Source organism: Vitis vinifera, chromosome 18 (genome assembly GCF_030704535.1).
Source record: "Vitis vinifera cultivar Pinot Noir 40024 chromosome 18, ASM3070453v1".
In the NCBI taxonomy this organism is placed as follows: domain Eukaryota; kingdom Viridiplantae; phylum Streptophyta; class Magnoliopsida; order Vitales; family Vitaceae; genus Vitis; species Vitis vinifera.
Window position 1 is genome coordinate 28,547,448 of NC_081822.1, and position 13,163 is coordinate 28,560,610.

The 13,163-nt window shown below is 36.0% G+C and overlaps 1 protein-coding gene across 1 annotated transcript; it reads right to left on the reverse strand.

The window, feature by feature from the left end:
* Positions 1 to 237: 237 nt before the first annotated feature.
* On the reverse strand, positions 238 to 5,027 carry LOC100246013 (heterogeneous nuclear ribonucleoprotein 1). The gene is made up of 6 exons (XM_002277190.5): positions 4,792 to 5,027; positions 4,214 to 4,254; positions 3,204 to 3,367; positions 1,683 to 1,782; positions 1,342 to 1,511; positions 238 to 1,059 (listed from the first exon to the last, which is right to left on the reverse strand). The coding sequence occupies exons 1-6, from the start codon at positions 4,845 to 4,847 to the stop codon at positions 544 to 546; spliced, it is 1,047 nt and encodes a 348-aa protein (XP_002277226.1). The 5' UTR covers positions 4,848 to 5,027; the 3' UTR covers positions 238 to 543.
* Positions 5,028 to 13,163: the final 8,136 nt, after the last annotated feature.

Sequence of the window (13,163 nt, forward strand, 5' to 3'; positions counted from 1 at the left end):
ATTTTTGACATAATCACTAAAACCCACCTGTGAGTGTTATTGCAAACCTAGCATGGTTTGCCTAAACAGCTGTGTTGAATAATGCCACAGGGATGATTTCCTATCTAGATGGAACTAAAATTGTAACTGTAACAAGACCCAAGTGAAGATACTAAAGTACATACAAGCAGCTAAACTATAAAATTAGATCGCAACAAAGAGCTATCTAGATCAGACTAAAAGGAGTGAAGCAAACTCTGAAAACAAGATACTATAGTCTACATAAAAAGCTGAATTGAAAATTCATCTAGAACAACGTAACGGTAGATGGAGCACTTATCAAACAATCTATAAAATTTGTCTAATCCACATAATTAAAAAGTTGATCTAATAGAAGTCTTCTGATTGTTTAAAGCTCTCTGCCTGCAATGATACGAGATCCCTCTAGTACTTGCAAAGAAAGAACCTACTAATACTGAAGAGGTAGAATTGCAGGAAACTAGAGACTCCTGTGTGTAACTTCTAAGGCAAAAGCCTAAGCAACTGCCTCAAAATGCCTCTTTTCTACCTTGCATAAGGATGGTACCGACTACTGCCACTATAACCTCCCCTTCCATACAGACCGCCTGCTCCACCATAACTAGCACCAGCACCAGAATCATAACCACTAGCATAGCCTGAACCTCCATAATTTCCGTAGCTTTCGCCTCCTTGGCCATATCCACCTAAACCACTTCCACCATAACTCCCGCTAAACCCGCCGCCATAGGGTCCAAAGCGACTAGAATAACCAAGGGAAGGATCCCCTCTGTAACCTCCTAAGTTACTGCTTCCAAAACTACCATAACCACCACCATACTCCCCACCATCACTACCATACCCACCGTATCCACCAAGCCTACTGCCCAGACCTCCAGCTGCCCTATATGGAGCAGCTCCAAACCCACTGTCATAACTCCCGTATGAGCTGCCAAATCCACCAAAGCCATCACTGAAAGAACGAGCCCTAGAGTTGCTACCAAATGCGGAAACATGTGGTGGGTTTGAGGCTTTCTTTGGTTCAGCTTTCTTGATCTCCACCTACAACAAAGCAACTTAGTTAACCTAGCTTCGGCTTCAGGCAAAGAACTATGACATCCCTTTCCTGAAAATGATCTATACCTGTATTGATCTCCACCTAAAATTTGAAACCAAACCCACTAAAGAGGTTAATCTGAATAAAATGATATTTAAAAAATGAGCAGATAACAACCTTGTCATGCATAGTATTAAGGAAAATAGAGAATGCAGTGCTGCATACTCCATTCTAAACAGGTTTTCAATTACATGCTTATTTCTCGGGGACCATTGGAGTATGCTCACCTGAGTGCCTGCCATATCAATCATATTCCCCTCCGACAATATTTCATCTACTACCTCTTCACTTTCAAATATTATAAATCCAAAGCCTCGCGAACGGTTGGTTTCATGGTCGCGTATAATCTGGTGCTCCTCCACCTTCCCATACTTGGAGAAGAAATCCTTGAACTCATCTGATTATTTGAACAGGCCAGAGTTGAGAGAGAGAGAGGGAGGAAAAAGAAAAATTTTAAGTAAATGAGACAGTTAAGCTATTAACATAAGCCAATTAAGTTTTTTCATCAGAATACAAGCATGGCATTATATATTTTTTGATAGATCAAGCATGACATTATATATTATACCTTCAGTGACTGTAGATGGTAATCCACCAACAAATATCTTCTTTGTTTTGAAATCCTTCGATTGACCAGAGCCTTTTGGAATGGTTCTTTTAATCTCAACCTGCTCCATTTCAAAATGCAAGTCATAAACTGAGTAAAATATGAAATTTATGGTCTAAAATGAAACCAAGTTTATTTTTATTTTTATTATTTTTAATCCGAAAGAACTACAGCTCAAATATTTCACCAGAGGTATTACAGAATTGAAGCTACAAGTTGTAGCATCCCCAGCCTCATTTAATCTTGGCTTGGGTTCTTAATGGTTGGGTTGTGAGCATTGGGGTTGAATTATCTATTATCTAGGATTCAAATTCCGAAAGGTTTTTTAACTAATTTTTTTCCTTCTTTTTTTCCCAAGTTCCCCCTCAAAAAAAGAGTCACATGCTTAGAATACATGACAATTGTTTTTTCAAACTTCGACCATCTCATTTGAAAACCTGTTTGTGTCCAATGAGGGTAGGCCAAGCCTTTTGTAGCATTTGATATATCACTTCCCAAGCCTATTCTAAGACCCATCATTTGAGTGATTCATCCAAGACTTAAGAATGACATTGTTGTACCACAACAAGCCTTCCCTCAACATGATGCTCCTATGACTTGAACTCATAGTGGTGCAAAATTAAAGCTACAAGTTATAGCATCCCCAACCCCATTTTTAATTTTGGCTTAGGTTCTAAATGAGTGGGTTGTGAGGATTTGGTTGAATTATCCAAGATTCATATTCCTTAAGGTTCTTTATCTAATTTTTTTTCCTTTCTTTTTTACCCCCCAAAAAAGAGTCACATGCTTAGAATACATAACAATTGTTTTTTTGGACTTTGACCATCTCATTTGAAAACCAATTAGTATCCAGTGAGGATAGACTAAACCTTTTAAAGCATTCGACATCACACCTCTCAAGTTTATTTTAAGAGTCATCATTTGGGTGACTCATCCTTAGGCTTAAGAGAGGCATTGTTACCCCACAACAATCTCTCCCCCAACATGACGTTCCCATGACTCAAACTCACAACCCTTGGCTCTGATACAACCTGTTGAATCAGGTTGTAACTATCTTATCTAAAAATCAATTGGTAATAGTAAGGATAGGACAAACCTTTTATGAGATTTGACATCACACCTCACAAATCTATTTAAAGAGTCATCATTTGGGTGATCCATTCTTGGGCTTAAGAGCAGTATTGTTGCACTCTAACAACAATGGTATAAAATTAAGAAAAATATCTTATGCTAAACATCTTAGGCATAAATTTTCCTTACCCCACTTAGAAAAATTGGGAAAGTAGAAATCAAACAAACTTCAAACCTCATGTTGGCCTCCAAAAAAATGAAACACTCCCCTCAGCTAGGCTAAATTAAGTTTTATTCAAAAAATATCTTTTTGCCTTCCTCTTCCAGCATATATTTAAGGCTTGATTTTCCTCATCAACCAAACAAAGCATGAGCTTATTATATCAAGAAAAGAAAAAAAAGATGCTTTACCTGTTTTCCGTTAATAACATGTGTATCTTCAATGACACTGTCAACAACTGAAGGATCAGCATAGGTGACAAACCCAAATCCCCTGGGTTGACCAGTATACCGATCTTTCATAATCACCGAGTCTGTTATTTCTCCATATTTCTCAAAGTGCTTATTGAAGGCAGCTGCAATAAAATCAATAAAACATTAAAAAAAAAACAGTAAATTAGCAACAGCATAAACCCAACAAACATCTGTACCAAATAGACCTAATCAGTCCAACTATATATAATATCTGCCTAAAATTATATATCATGAGCAACTCAAACTAAAAGCAACCCAAAACAATACATCCCAGAAATATCTTAAGGTACAAAATTACTTATGAATCTATTTGTCCTAGGGATCATCTTATTCCTAAAGCTGAAGGCAAATCCATACTCTCAAACGCCAAAACCATCAAACTGGGCTGGTTTTTTTTATAACAAGTTAACTCCAAAGGCTGCATATTATGATATGGTTCTAAACATAAACCTCATTATACCGAGATCTCATCAGTTAAGAACGGCATTGTCAACACAATATCTGACAATCCCAATGAAGAAGTTACTCTTAGGGTCTCCAAAAGATTAAATTTTTTGCCCATGTAACATGCCCAAAGGCTTAAAATTGGTTTTTACACTTAGAATAAGCTTCCATAAGCACACCTATAAGCCATGATTCCTCCCTTAAATGCCCATCAAGCTAGCGCTACCAACCGTCAAAGTTGGTTTGGAAAAACCCAATTCCACCTTGTAGGTCATGTTGTTCTCGTAATACATTCCAAGAATTGGTTTTGCAAAACGGACTAATGGCCTCGGATTTTTTTGTAAATATTAAGAACACATGCCATTAGGTCTTTGAGACGCAATTCAAGAACCCACTTCTTTACATTTTTCCTTTTCTTTTTCCAGGGAAACTTTGGAAACAACTGATCCACAATAAAAGGGGCATAAATACAGGAAATCATCCGGCAGCAATATTAAACTCACCGTAGGTTGTATCCTTCGCCAATCCTCCAATGAAAATCTTCCTGCAGTAGGAAAAAACGAGGAAAAAAGTGAAATTCAAAACAGATGATAAGAATTAATTATGCACCTTTTGGCCGCTGAAAAATAAAAACAACAGAAGGATAAGATCTGGCAAATCATTAAATTTTACGAGCAACCAAACCAAACGGATGGTCTAAAAATGAATGGAAAAAAGTGAGAAAAAGTTCAGATAGAAACATCCATACTCCGATAGGGAGCTGAAAAAACCCAAAGAATAGATATAGAAAAAACAAATAGATAGATACGGTGTATCAAATTTCTCAGGAACAAGGAGAGATGTAACAAACGAATAGCAGAAAAAGGTAAGCAAATTCGAAACAGATCTAAAGAAAAAGCTACGCTCCATTTAGTCATTGAAACAAAGGAAAAAGAAAAATTCAAAACGACAGATCCAAAAATTTTTTTTCTAAAATTTACTCAGCAACCAAATCAAGAATATGAAAAAAAAAAAAAAAAAAACAAGGTTTTCTAAAATTTTCTCGGCAACCAAACGAAAGGAATTAAAGGAAGAAACGAACCCAGGACTAGCACCATCGCCTGTGTGAGTAGTATTGCCCTTCAATTTCGAACCCATAGGCTTGTGTTTGGAGTATTTGAGAAAGTGATCGAGAAAATTTGAGGAATAGAGGCTAGGGTTTGGGAGATATAAAAGAGATGCGACGAATATGGCAAAATATGTATGTTCCTAACTTCCTCTAGGCTCTTCAAGGGGTGGAAAGGCTTTCCGAGGTTATGTTAAATGCATCCCCATCGTATCTCTATGCACCCACGTTTTCCCCTTTTTTATTTTATTTTTTTATTTTTTTATTTTTTATTTTTTTAAGGAAATTCCCAATTTAGGTTAATGAAAACCAAAAAACGCAGTCATGGACCACGTTTTTAATGAAGGAAAAAAAATAGAAAAACGCAGCTATGGGCTGCGTTGTTAAAAACAAATCAAAACCCAAAAAAAGGTCATGGATTGTGTTTATAATTAACAGAAAAAAAATGTAGATTTTGTTTTTTCTAAAAAAAATAATTGTGTACCTTTTTTTTTAAAGGAAATTTATTTACAGTGAAAAATAAAATAAAGTATTTATTTGATAATTATTTTTTAAAATAATTTTTTATTTTTTAGAAAAAAATTGAAAAATATGTTTGATAATCATTTTTTTTTTCTATTTTTTGTTCTCAAGAAGGAAAAACAAGATATTTTCAGAAAACAACTTTTAGTTATTTTCAATTGTTTTTCTTTATTTTTTGAAAGTTTTTTAAAAATTAATTATATAAATATATATAATGATTAAAAATAAAGTTATAAAATAAAATTTATTTTTAAAACACATTTTAAAATATTAAATCTCAAATTTCCAATCAGGTTTTGTTTTATAAAAAATTAGAAAATAATTTTCAAAAACTATTTTTAAAATTTATTTTTTAAAACTGTTTTAAAAAACAGCTACCAAGACCAAAAATTTTCACCCATTTCTTCCATTATCTCCAAATATTTTATTCTTATAATTCTATTTATTTATTTATTTATTTTATTTTTAATAATTTAAGATTTATATTTTATTTTACTTATTTTATTTATTATTTTAATTTATCCTTTTTTACTCATTTAAATATTTTTAACATAACGGTCAAAAAAACCTAGAAAGTTAAAAAAAGAAAAAAAAGAAGAAAGAGTTTGATGAACCACTTTGAGTGTAAAATAAAATAATATTTTTCATTCTTATATAAATATATCTAAATATTTAATCTCTAAATTAAAATAATATCTCATAAATGTAACTTCCATTTCTTTTATTAATTTTTTTTATATTTAAAAAAAATCTATTTTTTTAATTTAATATTTATATTTTATTGTACTTATTTATTTCATATTTTAACTTATTCTTTTAAACTCATTGTAGACCCCCCCTCCCCCTTTTTTAGCTTTTCCTGCCACCTTTGAGGAACACCCGGGGAGGAGCCAAGTTTTCCTCTTATTTTTGGAGAAGTGGGGGACGGTTTCCATAGGTGAGTTGCTGAGACGTGTGGCAGACATCACCATCTTGCCATGGTAGTGGTTGAAGAGGGTGACGTATTTGCTGAATCATGCACAGTGGAACGGGTAGCAAATGTGAGAACGGGACAGAAAAACAGAGCGGAAAAAAATAGAGATTAGGAGAAAAGAAAAGAAAGAGCTGGAGGGGGTACCGGTGAGTAGGGGGAGGTTTTGAGAGAGAGAGGGAGCTGTGGAAGAAGAGGGGGGAGAAGTCCAACTATCTGTGTTTTGGAGGAGCTCTCAGGTAAGTTCATTGGTGCATTTTTGTTTTTTTTTTTTTTTCATACTTTGTTTTTTTCGTTTTTATTCTTCTCTATTTATTGCTTTGTTTTGTGTGGATGGTGAAGCTTATGTTGCCAATGCTCCTATGTCAAACAAGGTTCAATGCCACTCTTAAAGTGATCTTTGTTCTCTAGAGCCTAAAAGCTTGAACTTCCATGAAAACAATATGTCAGATCATAACTTCCAGTCAATTTTTTTTTTTTTAGAGGATAGTATTCTACTCGTCAAAAGAGCATAAATGGTGTCTTTTCTTGCTTGACTTTTGCTGCTGAAGCGTGTGCAAAAGAGCTTGTTCGCGTCATTCTTCAAGCCATTCTCTTGGCAGACGGCTTTGCCTAGAAGTTTCGCCCCATCACCCTTGAACGCCTCAAAGTAGTGCTGCCATTGGTGAAAGTCCCCATGATAGACTACACTTTAGCTTGTCTTGAGTTTGCTGGGATTGAGGAGGTTTTTGCCTTTTGCTTTTTCTCACTTGCCCATGAAAAACAAACTGATTGGCTTCAAGTCTTCCCAATTTTTTTTTTCTGACCTACCAAGCAAGTTTTTTTTGCTTTTGTGCTAGATTCAGGATTTTTTTAATTCTTAAAATATTTAGGAAGGGAAAAAGCTTGTGATAGACTTTGTTGAAATTTAGTGTTTTAGAGAGAGAAAGTTTGGGCGTTTTGGTGAATGTAATGGCAGAAGGTAATTGATTAGTTACACAAGGCAGAGAGATCAGAGATGGTGATGGTGGTGGTAAAGGGTATGGAAAATAAGTTGGTGGTGCTCTTTAGTGTGCTAGCAGTACATGGAGTGGGTTGATGGAAAATGGGTTTGTTGCCACTTTGAACACGTGGAGAAAGAAATTTGCACATGAGAATCACCACAACTCATCATTTTTTTTTTTATATTTCTTCATATTATGATATCAAAGTTCAATTTCCCAAAATTCCAATTTTTAATTTAATTTTTTAAAACTCCATTTTTTAAGTTTAATTTTCAAAACTTTAACTTTCCAAACTTTAATTATTTATTTTTAATTTAATTTTCTAAACTTTCATTTTCAAATAAATTTCCAAAACTCCAATTCTTAAACTTAATTTTTAAAACTCTAAACTCTCATATAATTTTCAAAATTCCAATTTCTTTCAAATTTAATTTCCAAAATTCCAATTCTTAAATTTAATTTTCAAAACTCCAATTTTCATTTAATTTCCAAAACTCCAATTCTTAAATCTAATTTCCAAAATCTGAATTCTCAAATAATTTTCAAAATTTCAATTTCTTTCAAATTTAATTTCCAAAATTCCAATTCTTAAATTTAATTTTCAAAACTCCAAATTTCATTTAATTTCCAAAACTCCAATTCTTAAATCTAATTTCTAAAATCTTAATTCTCAAATAATTTTGAAAATTCCAATTTCTTTCAAATTTAATTTTCAAAATTTCAATTCTTAAATTTAATTTTCAAAACTTCCATTTTCAAATAATTTTTTGAAATTCCAATTTTTAAATTTAGTTTTTAAGAAATTCCGTTATCAAATAATTCTTCAAAATTCCAATTTTCAAATAATTTTCCAAAATTCCAATTTTCAAAACTTCAATTTCTATATTTAATTTTCAAGACTTCAATTTTCAAATAAATTTCAAAACTCTAGTTTTTTTTCAAATAATTTTAATTCCACTCAATTTTTCAAATATTCTTAATTCACAAATTTTCTTTCATTTTCAAATAATCTTTTGTTTTCCTTGATTTTTTTAAATAAGCATGAACATGCAATTTTCATAATTCCAAAACAATGGAATTTGTGGGATTAATTCATGCAAAATCATTTGGGATTTGGTGGGGGCCCTACATATGAGTTTTCTCTTCTGATTGTCGACTGTTATGCTTAATGAATATTGCTTGATCTTTGTTTTGCTATTTGATATGCATGTGATAATTTTATACTTGAGCTAACCCTGTTTCCATGATAACACACTATTACTTGCTGCTAAGGTACGATCTCACTCTCACTTTAGTTGTTCCTATGCGTAATTCGTTTTATTATTTGATCATTTCATTGGTATCTATTGATTTCCTTATCAATTGTCATGCTTGTTTCACCTTATTTAGTAGATACCCATTTTTAAGGGCTTAGAGGGGTGCTACAGTTTTTACCGTACCTTCCTAATAAGTAACTTGACCCCTAAACCCAGGCTTGGTTTTTCACAGACCTGCTTTTCCAAATAAGGAGTCACATTTAGGGGTTTTATTTCTTATTTTGGTTTTCCCTTAAAAAAAAATTAAAATAAGTGGCGACTCCAAGTCTTTTTCCTAAAAATCATATTTTTCACCAAATCAATTAAAAAACGAGTTTCGCCACCGAGTTGGAACGCATCAAGAGAAAATGCGGGGTCCATAAAATGGTGACTCCACTAGGGGATCATGATAGTTAGTGGATCAAGCTTGAACTTAAGATGAAGTAAATGTGACATTTGATTGGTCGATCAGTGGGTACTTATCTCTTGATTGCATATTGAGAGCTCTTGATATCATTATCCTTGATGCATGCTTGATTATTGTATTCATTTGGGACATTGACATGCTGATTATGATGATCGATTATCTTGATTAAGGATTCTGATGTAGTGATTTTTTTGTGTTTCATTGCTATATCCTTTTGGGACATTGACATGCTGATTGTGTTGATTGATTATCTTACCTATCTTCGCATAGTGACTTTGATTTCGCCATGATTGTTCTGATCACCTCGCACATATAGATTCACTGTTGTATATCATTTGACTTGATGTGTTGATTCTCTGGTTTGTATACTATCTTGCTCATCTTTGAGCGTGATGTCTGTATCGCTATTCATCTTGATTGTCATAGCTTGTATGTGGACATGAGTGATATATTCGTACTTTGCTCGATTGTATGTTGCATGACTGCCTTCTTCTGTGTGATTGCATGTCGTTTGTCTGTGTGGGCCACACATCTATCCCCTTACCTCCAACCCTTTGGTTTCGATCATTTCCTTCATTTCGACTCTCATTTTTGCAAGTGTGAGGCCTTATGTGTGTTTGTTACTCTGACCGAGTTAGAGGTTAGGAGTAGGGTCTAGCGATAGGCTATATCGATGTTTGGGAGCATTTTGGAGGTGACCGACGCATTGATGTCGATTGGAGTCCGATCATTAAAGACCTGTATAGTCCAGAGCTAGGTTTTATGGATGTTTGTGCGACCAGTGTGTTTCCTCTTCTGTTTTATCTTCATAGGGTTTTCGGATGCACCCACACCGCTCACTACGTACTCTAGTTAACTATTGAGTGTTGAGAGTTTTGAGAGGTTTCACCATAGGAAACCCCCTGGGATGTTGAGGTAGTACATGTGTGGAGGTGATGACCATCTTGCATGGAAGCGCTTCATCTTTTCGGAGGCGTGCAGATCGTATGAGCTTTATGACGTTCTATTTCTCTGATGAGATCGATGAGCACGGGACATTTGCCGAAATCGAAGACATAGTGGATGAAGTTGTTCCACATGAGGAGTACATTGATGAGATGCTTGCGATGAGTATGAGCCAGATCGAGGAGATAGTTTAGCCTGAACTCGCTTCGCCATTTGATCTCTTCGGGGTGTCCGTCATCGAGATTGCTGAGAAGATCTAGATTGCCCTTGCTCCGGAGTTTATAGAGGATGTTATAATTGTTGATGATTTGTTTGATGACCCTGTTGGCCCAGTTGAGGGAGCGTCCGACTTTGTGGACCCACATATTTCCTTTGATGTTCTATTAGGATTTGTCTCCCGTTCTGACGATGTTTCATGACTCTTGATTTATGGATTTGAGCATTTTCGAGTATCTGCCTGTCTCTTATGATATCACTTTATTTACACCATCCTCACCCACATCATAGATATTTGATATTGATGATGAGATTGCATAGCATGATTCAGATGATGACTCGTCTTCTGCTTCTGATTCGTACCTCATTGATCAGAGAGTTTCACCTGCTGTAGGAAACGTATGGATTATTGATTTCGGCACAGCAGACTAGCCTAGGGAGCTAAGGATTGGATAAGATTTGTTTACAAATGAGAGGGATGGCCTCACCCAGTTACTCATATCATATTTGGACGTTTTTATGTGGTCTTATAAGGACATGCCGGGCCTTGACCCATCTATTGTCCAACATCGTTTGCCACTTCTACCTTATGCCAAACCGATTAAGCAGAAGTTGAGATGATTGCACCCCCACTGGAGTTTGCAAGTGAATGAGAAAATCCAAAAATAGCTTAGTGTGGAATTTTTGTCAGTGGTCGAGTACTCCGAGTGACTGGCCAATGTCATCCTTGTTCCCAAAAAGGACAGCAAGGTGAGAGTTTGTGTTGATTTCCAAAATCTCAACAAGGTCAGTCCTAAGGATGATTTTCCCCTCCCACATATTGACATGCTAGTTGATAGTACGACAGGTCATTCGATGCTGTTCTTTATGGGCGGATATTCCAGGTATAGTCAGATTCTGATGGCTCTAGAGGACATGGAGAAAACGTCATTCGTTACCAAGTGGGGTATTTATTGCTATAGAGTCATGCCATTTTGGTTGAAGAATGCAAGAACTACCTATTAGAGAGTAGTGACCACCCTATTCCATGACATGATGCATTGAGATGTCGAAGTTTATGTAGACGACATGATAATGAAATCCCGAGATAGGTCAGATCACTTAGCAGCTTTAGAGAGATTCTTTGAGAGGATCAGGCAGTTCAGATTGAGACCGCATCCCAAGAAGTGCACTTTTAGAGTGACTTATGGGAAACTCCTGGGATACATGGTAAGTGAGAGAGGCATAGAGGCAAATCCGTATAAGATCAGAGCCATCCTTGACATGCTTGCTCCAAGAACCAAGAGAAAGATCAGAGACTTCTTGTGTAGACTTCAATACATCAGTAGATTCATTGCCAGATTGATAGCCATCTATTTGCCAATTTTTCGACTCTTGAGGAAGAGTCAACCTACTGTTTGGGATGATCAGTGTCAGCGTGCATTTGAGAGGACCAGAGAGTACTTGTTGTCATCTCCAGTCTTGGTGCCTCCTTCACCAGGCCGTCTTCTACTCCTATACCTATCAGTCTCAGACGTAGCATTGGGATGTATGTTAGCTCAGCTCGATGATTCGGGCAAGAAGTGAGCCATTTATTATCTGAGTAAGAGGATGTTAGACTATGAGATGAGATATGTCATGATTGAGCTCTACTGCTTGACATTGGTTTGGGCTACTCGCAGATTGAGACATTACATGACCGAGTATTCAGTGCACTTGATATCCCATTTAGATCATTTGAGATATTTGTTTGGCAGGCCCGCTTTAGTCGGTCGCCTCATGAGATGGTTGGTACTTCTGACTGAATTTGACATCCATTATGTCACTCAGAAGTCCATCAAAAGGAACATTGTTGTAGATCACCTAGCCTCATTACCAGTTTCCGATGGTAGAGCTATTGATGATAATTTCCCATATGAGGATGTTGCTGTTATGACTAGTCTGTCAGGTTGGCGCATGTACTTCGATGGTGCGGCCAACCATTCTGGATACAGGAGGTGTCTTGTTGATATCCCCTTGTGGCGATCACATTCCTAGATCTGTTCATTTGGCATTCTCGGATCGACATCCTGCCACAAACAATATTGTTGAATATGAGGCTTGCATCTTGGGATTAGAGACAACTCTTGAGCTTGAGATTAGACAGATGGAGGTGTTTGGTGACTCCAATCTGGTATTGAGATAGATTCAGGGCGAGTGAAAGACTAGAGATGTGAAGTTTAGGCCTTACCACACATACTTGGAGCTACTAGTTGGAAGATTTGATGATTTGAGATATACACACCTGCCAAGAACACAAAACCAGTTTTCTGATGCCCTAACTACTCTAGCTTCCATGATTGATATTTCTATTGATGCCATTATTCGCCCTTTACTGGTTAAGTCGAGATCCACTCATGCATACTGTTGTTTGATTGACGATATAGAGCTAGATGATGGCTTGCCTTGGTACCATGACATATATCACTTTTTGAGACTTGGTGCATATCTTGAGGCCACCATGGCTAAGGATAAGAGAGCATTGAGACAATTGGCCACCCAATTTGTGATTTGTGAGGGGACATTATACAGATGATCAACTGATGGGATTCAACTATTGTGCTTAGATCGCGCTTCTACCGATCGAGTGATGAGAGAGGTTCATGTGGGAGTCTGTGGACCACATATAGGAGGACATATGTTAGCTCGTAAGATCATGAGGACCGAGTATTTTTGGTTGACTATGGAGACAAATTGTTGCCAATTTGTTCAGAGATGTCTGAAGTGTCAGATTCATGAGGACCTCATTCACGTACCCCCTTCAGAGTTACATGTATTGACTTCGCCATGACCATTTTCAGTATAGGGTATAGACATTATTGGGAAGATTTCGCCGAAGTCTTCTAGTGGTCATGAGTTCATCTTGGTCGCCATCGATTACTTCATCAAGTGGGTGGAGACTGCCTCATATGCAAGATTTACATCATTTGGAGTTGCTAATTTCATCAGATCACACATTATTTGTCGCTATG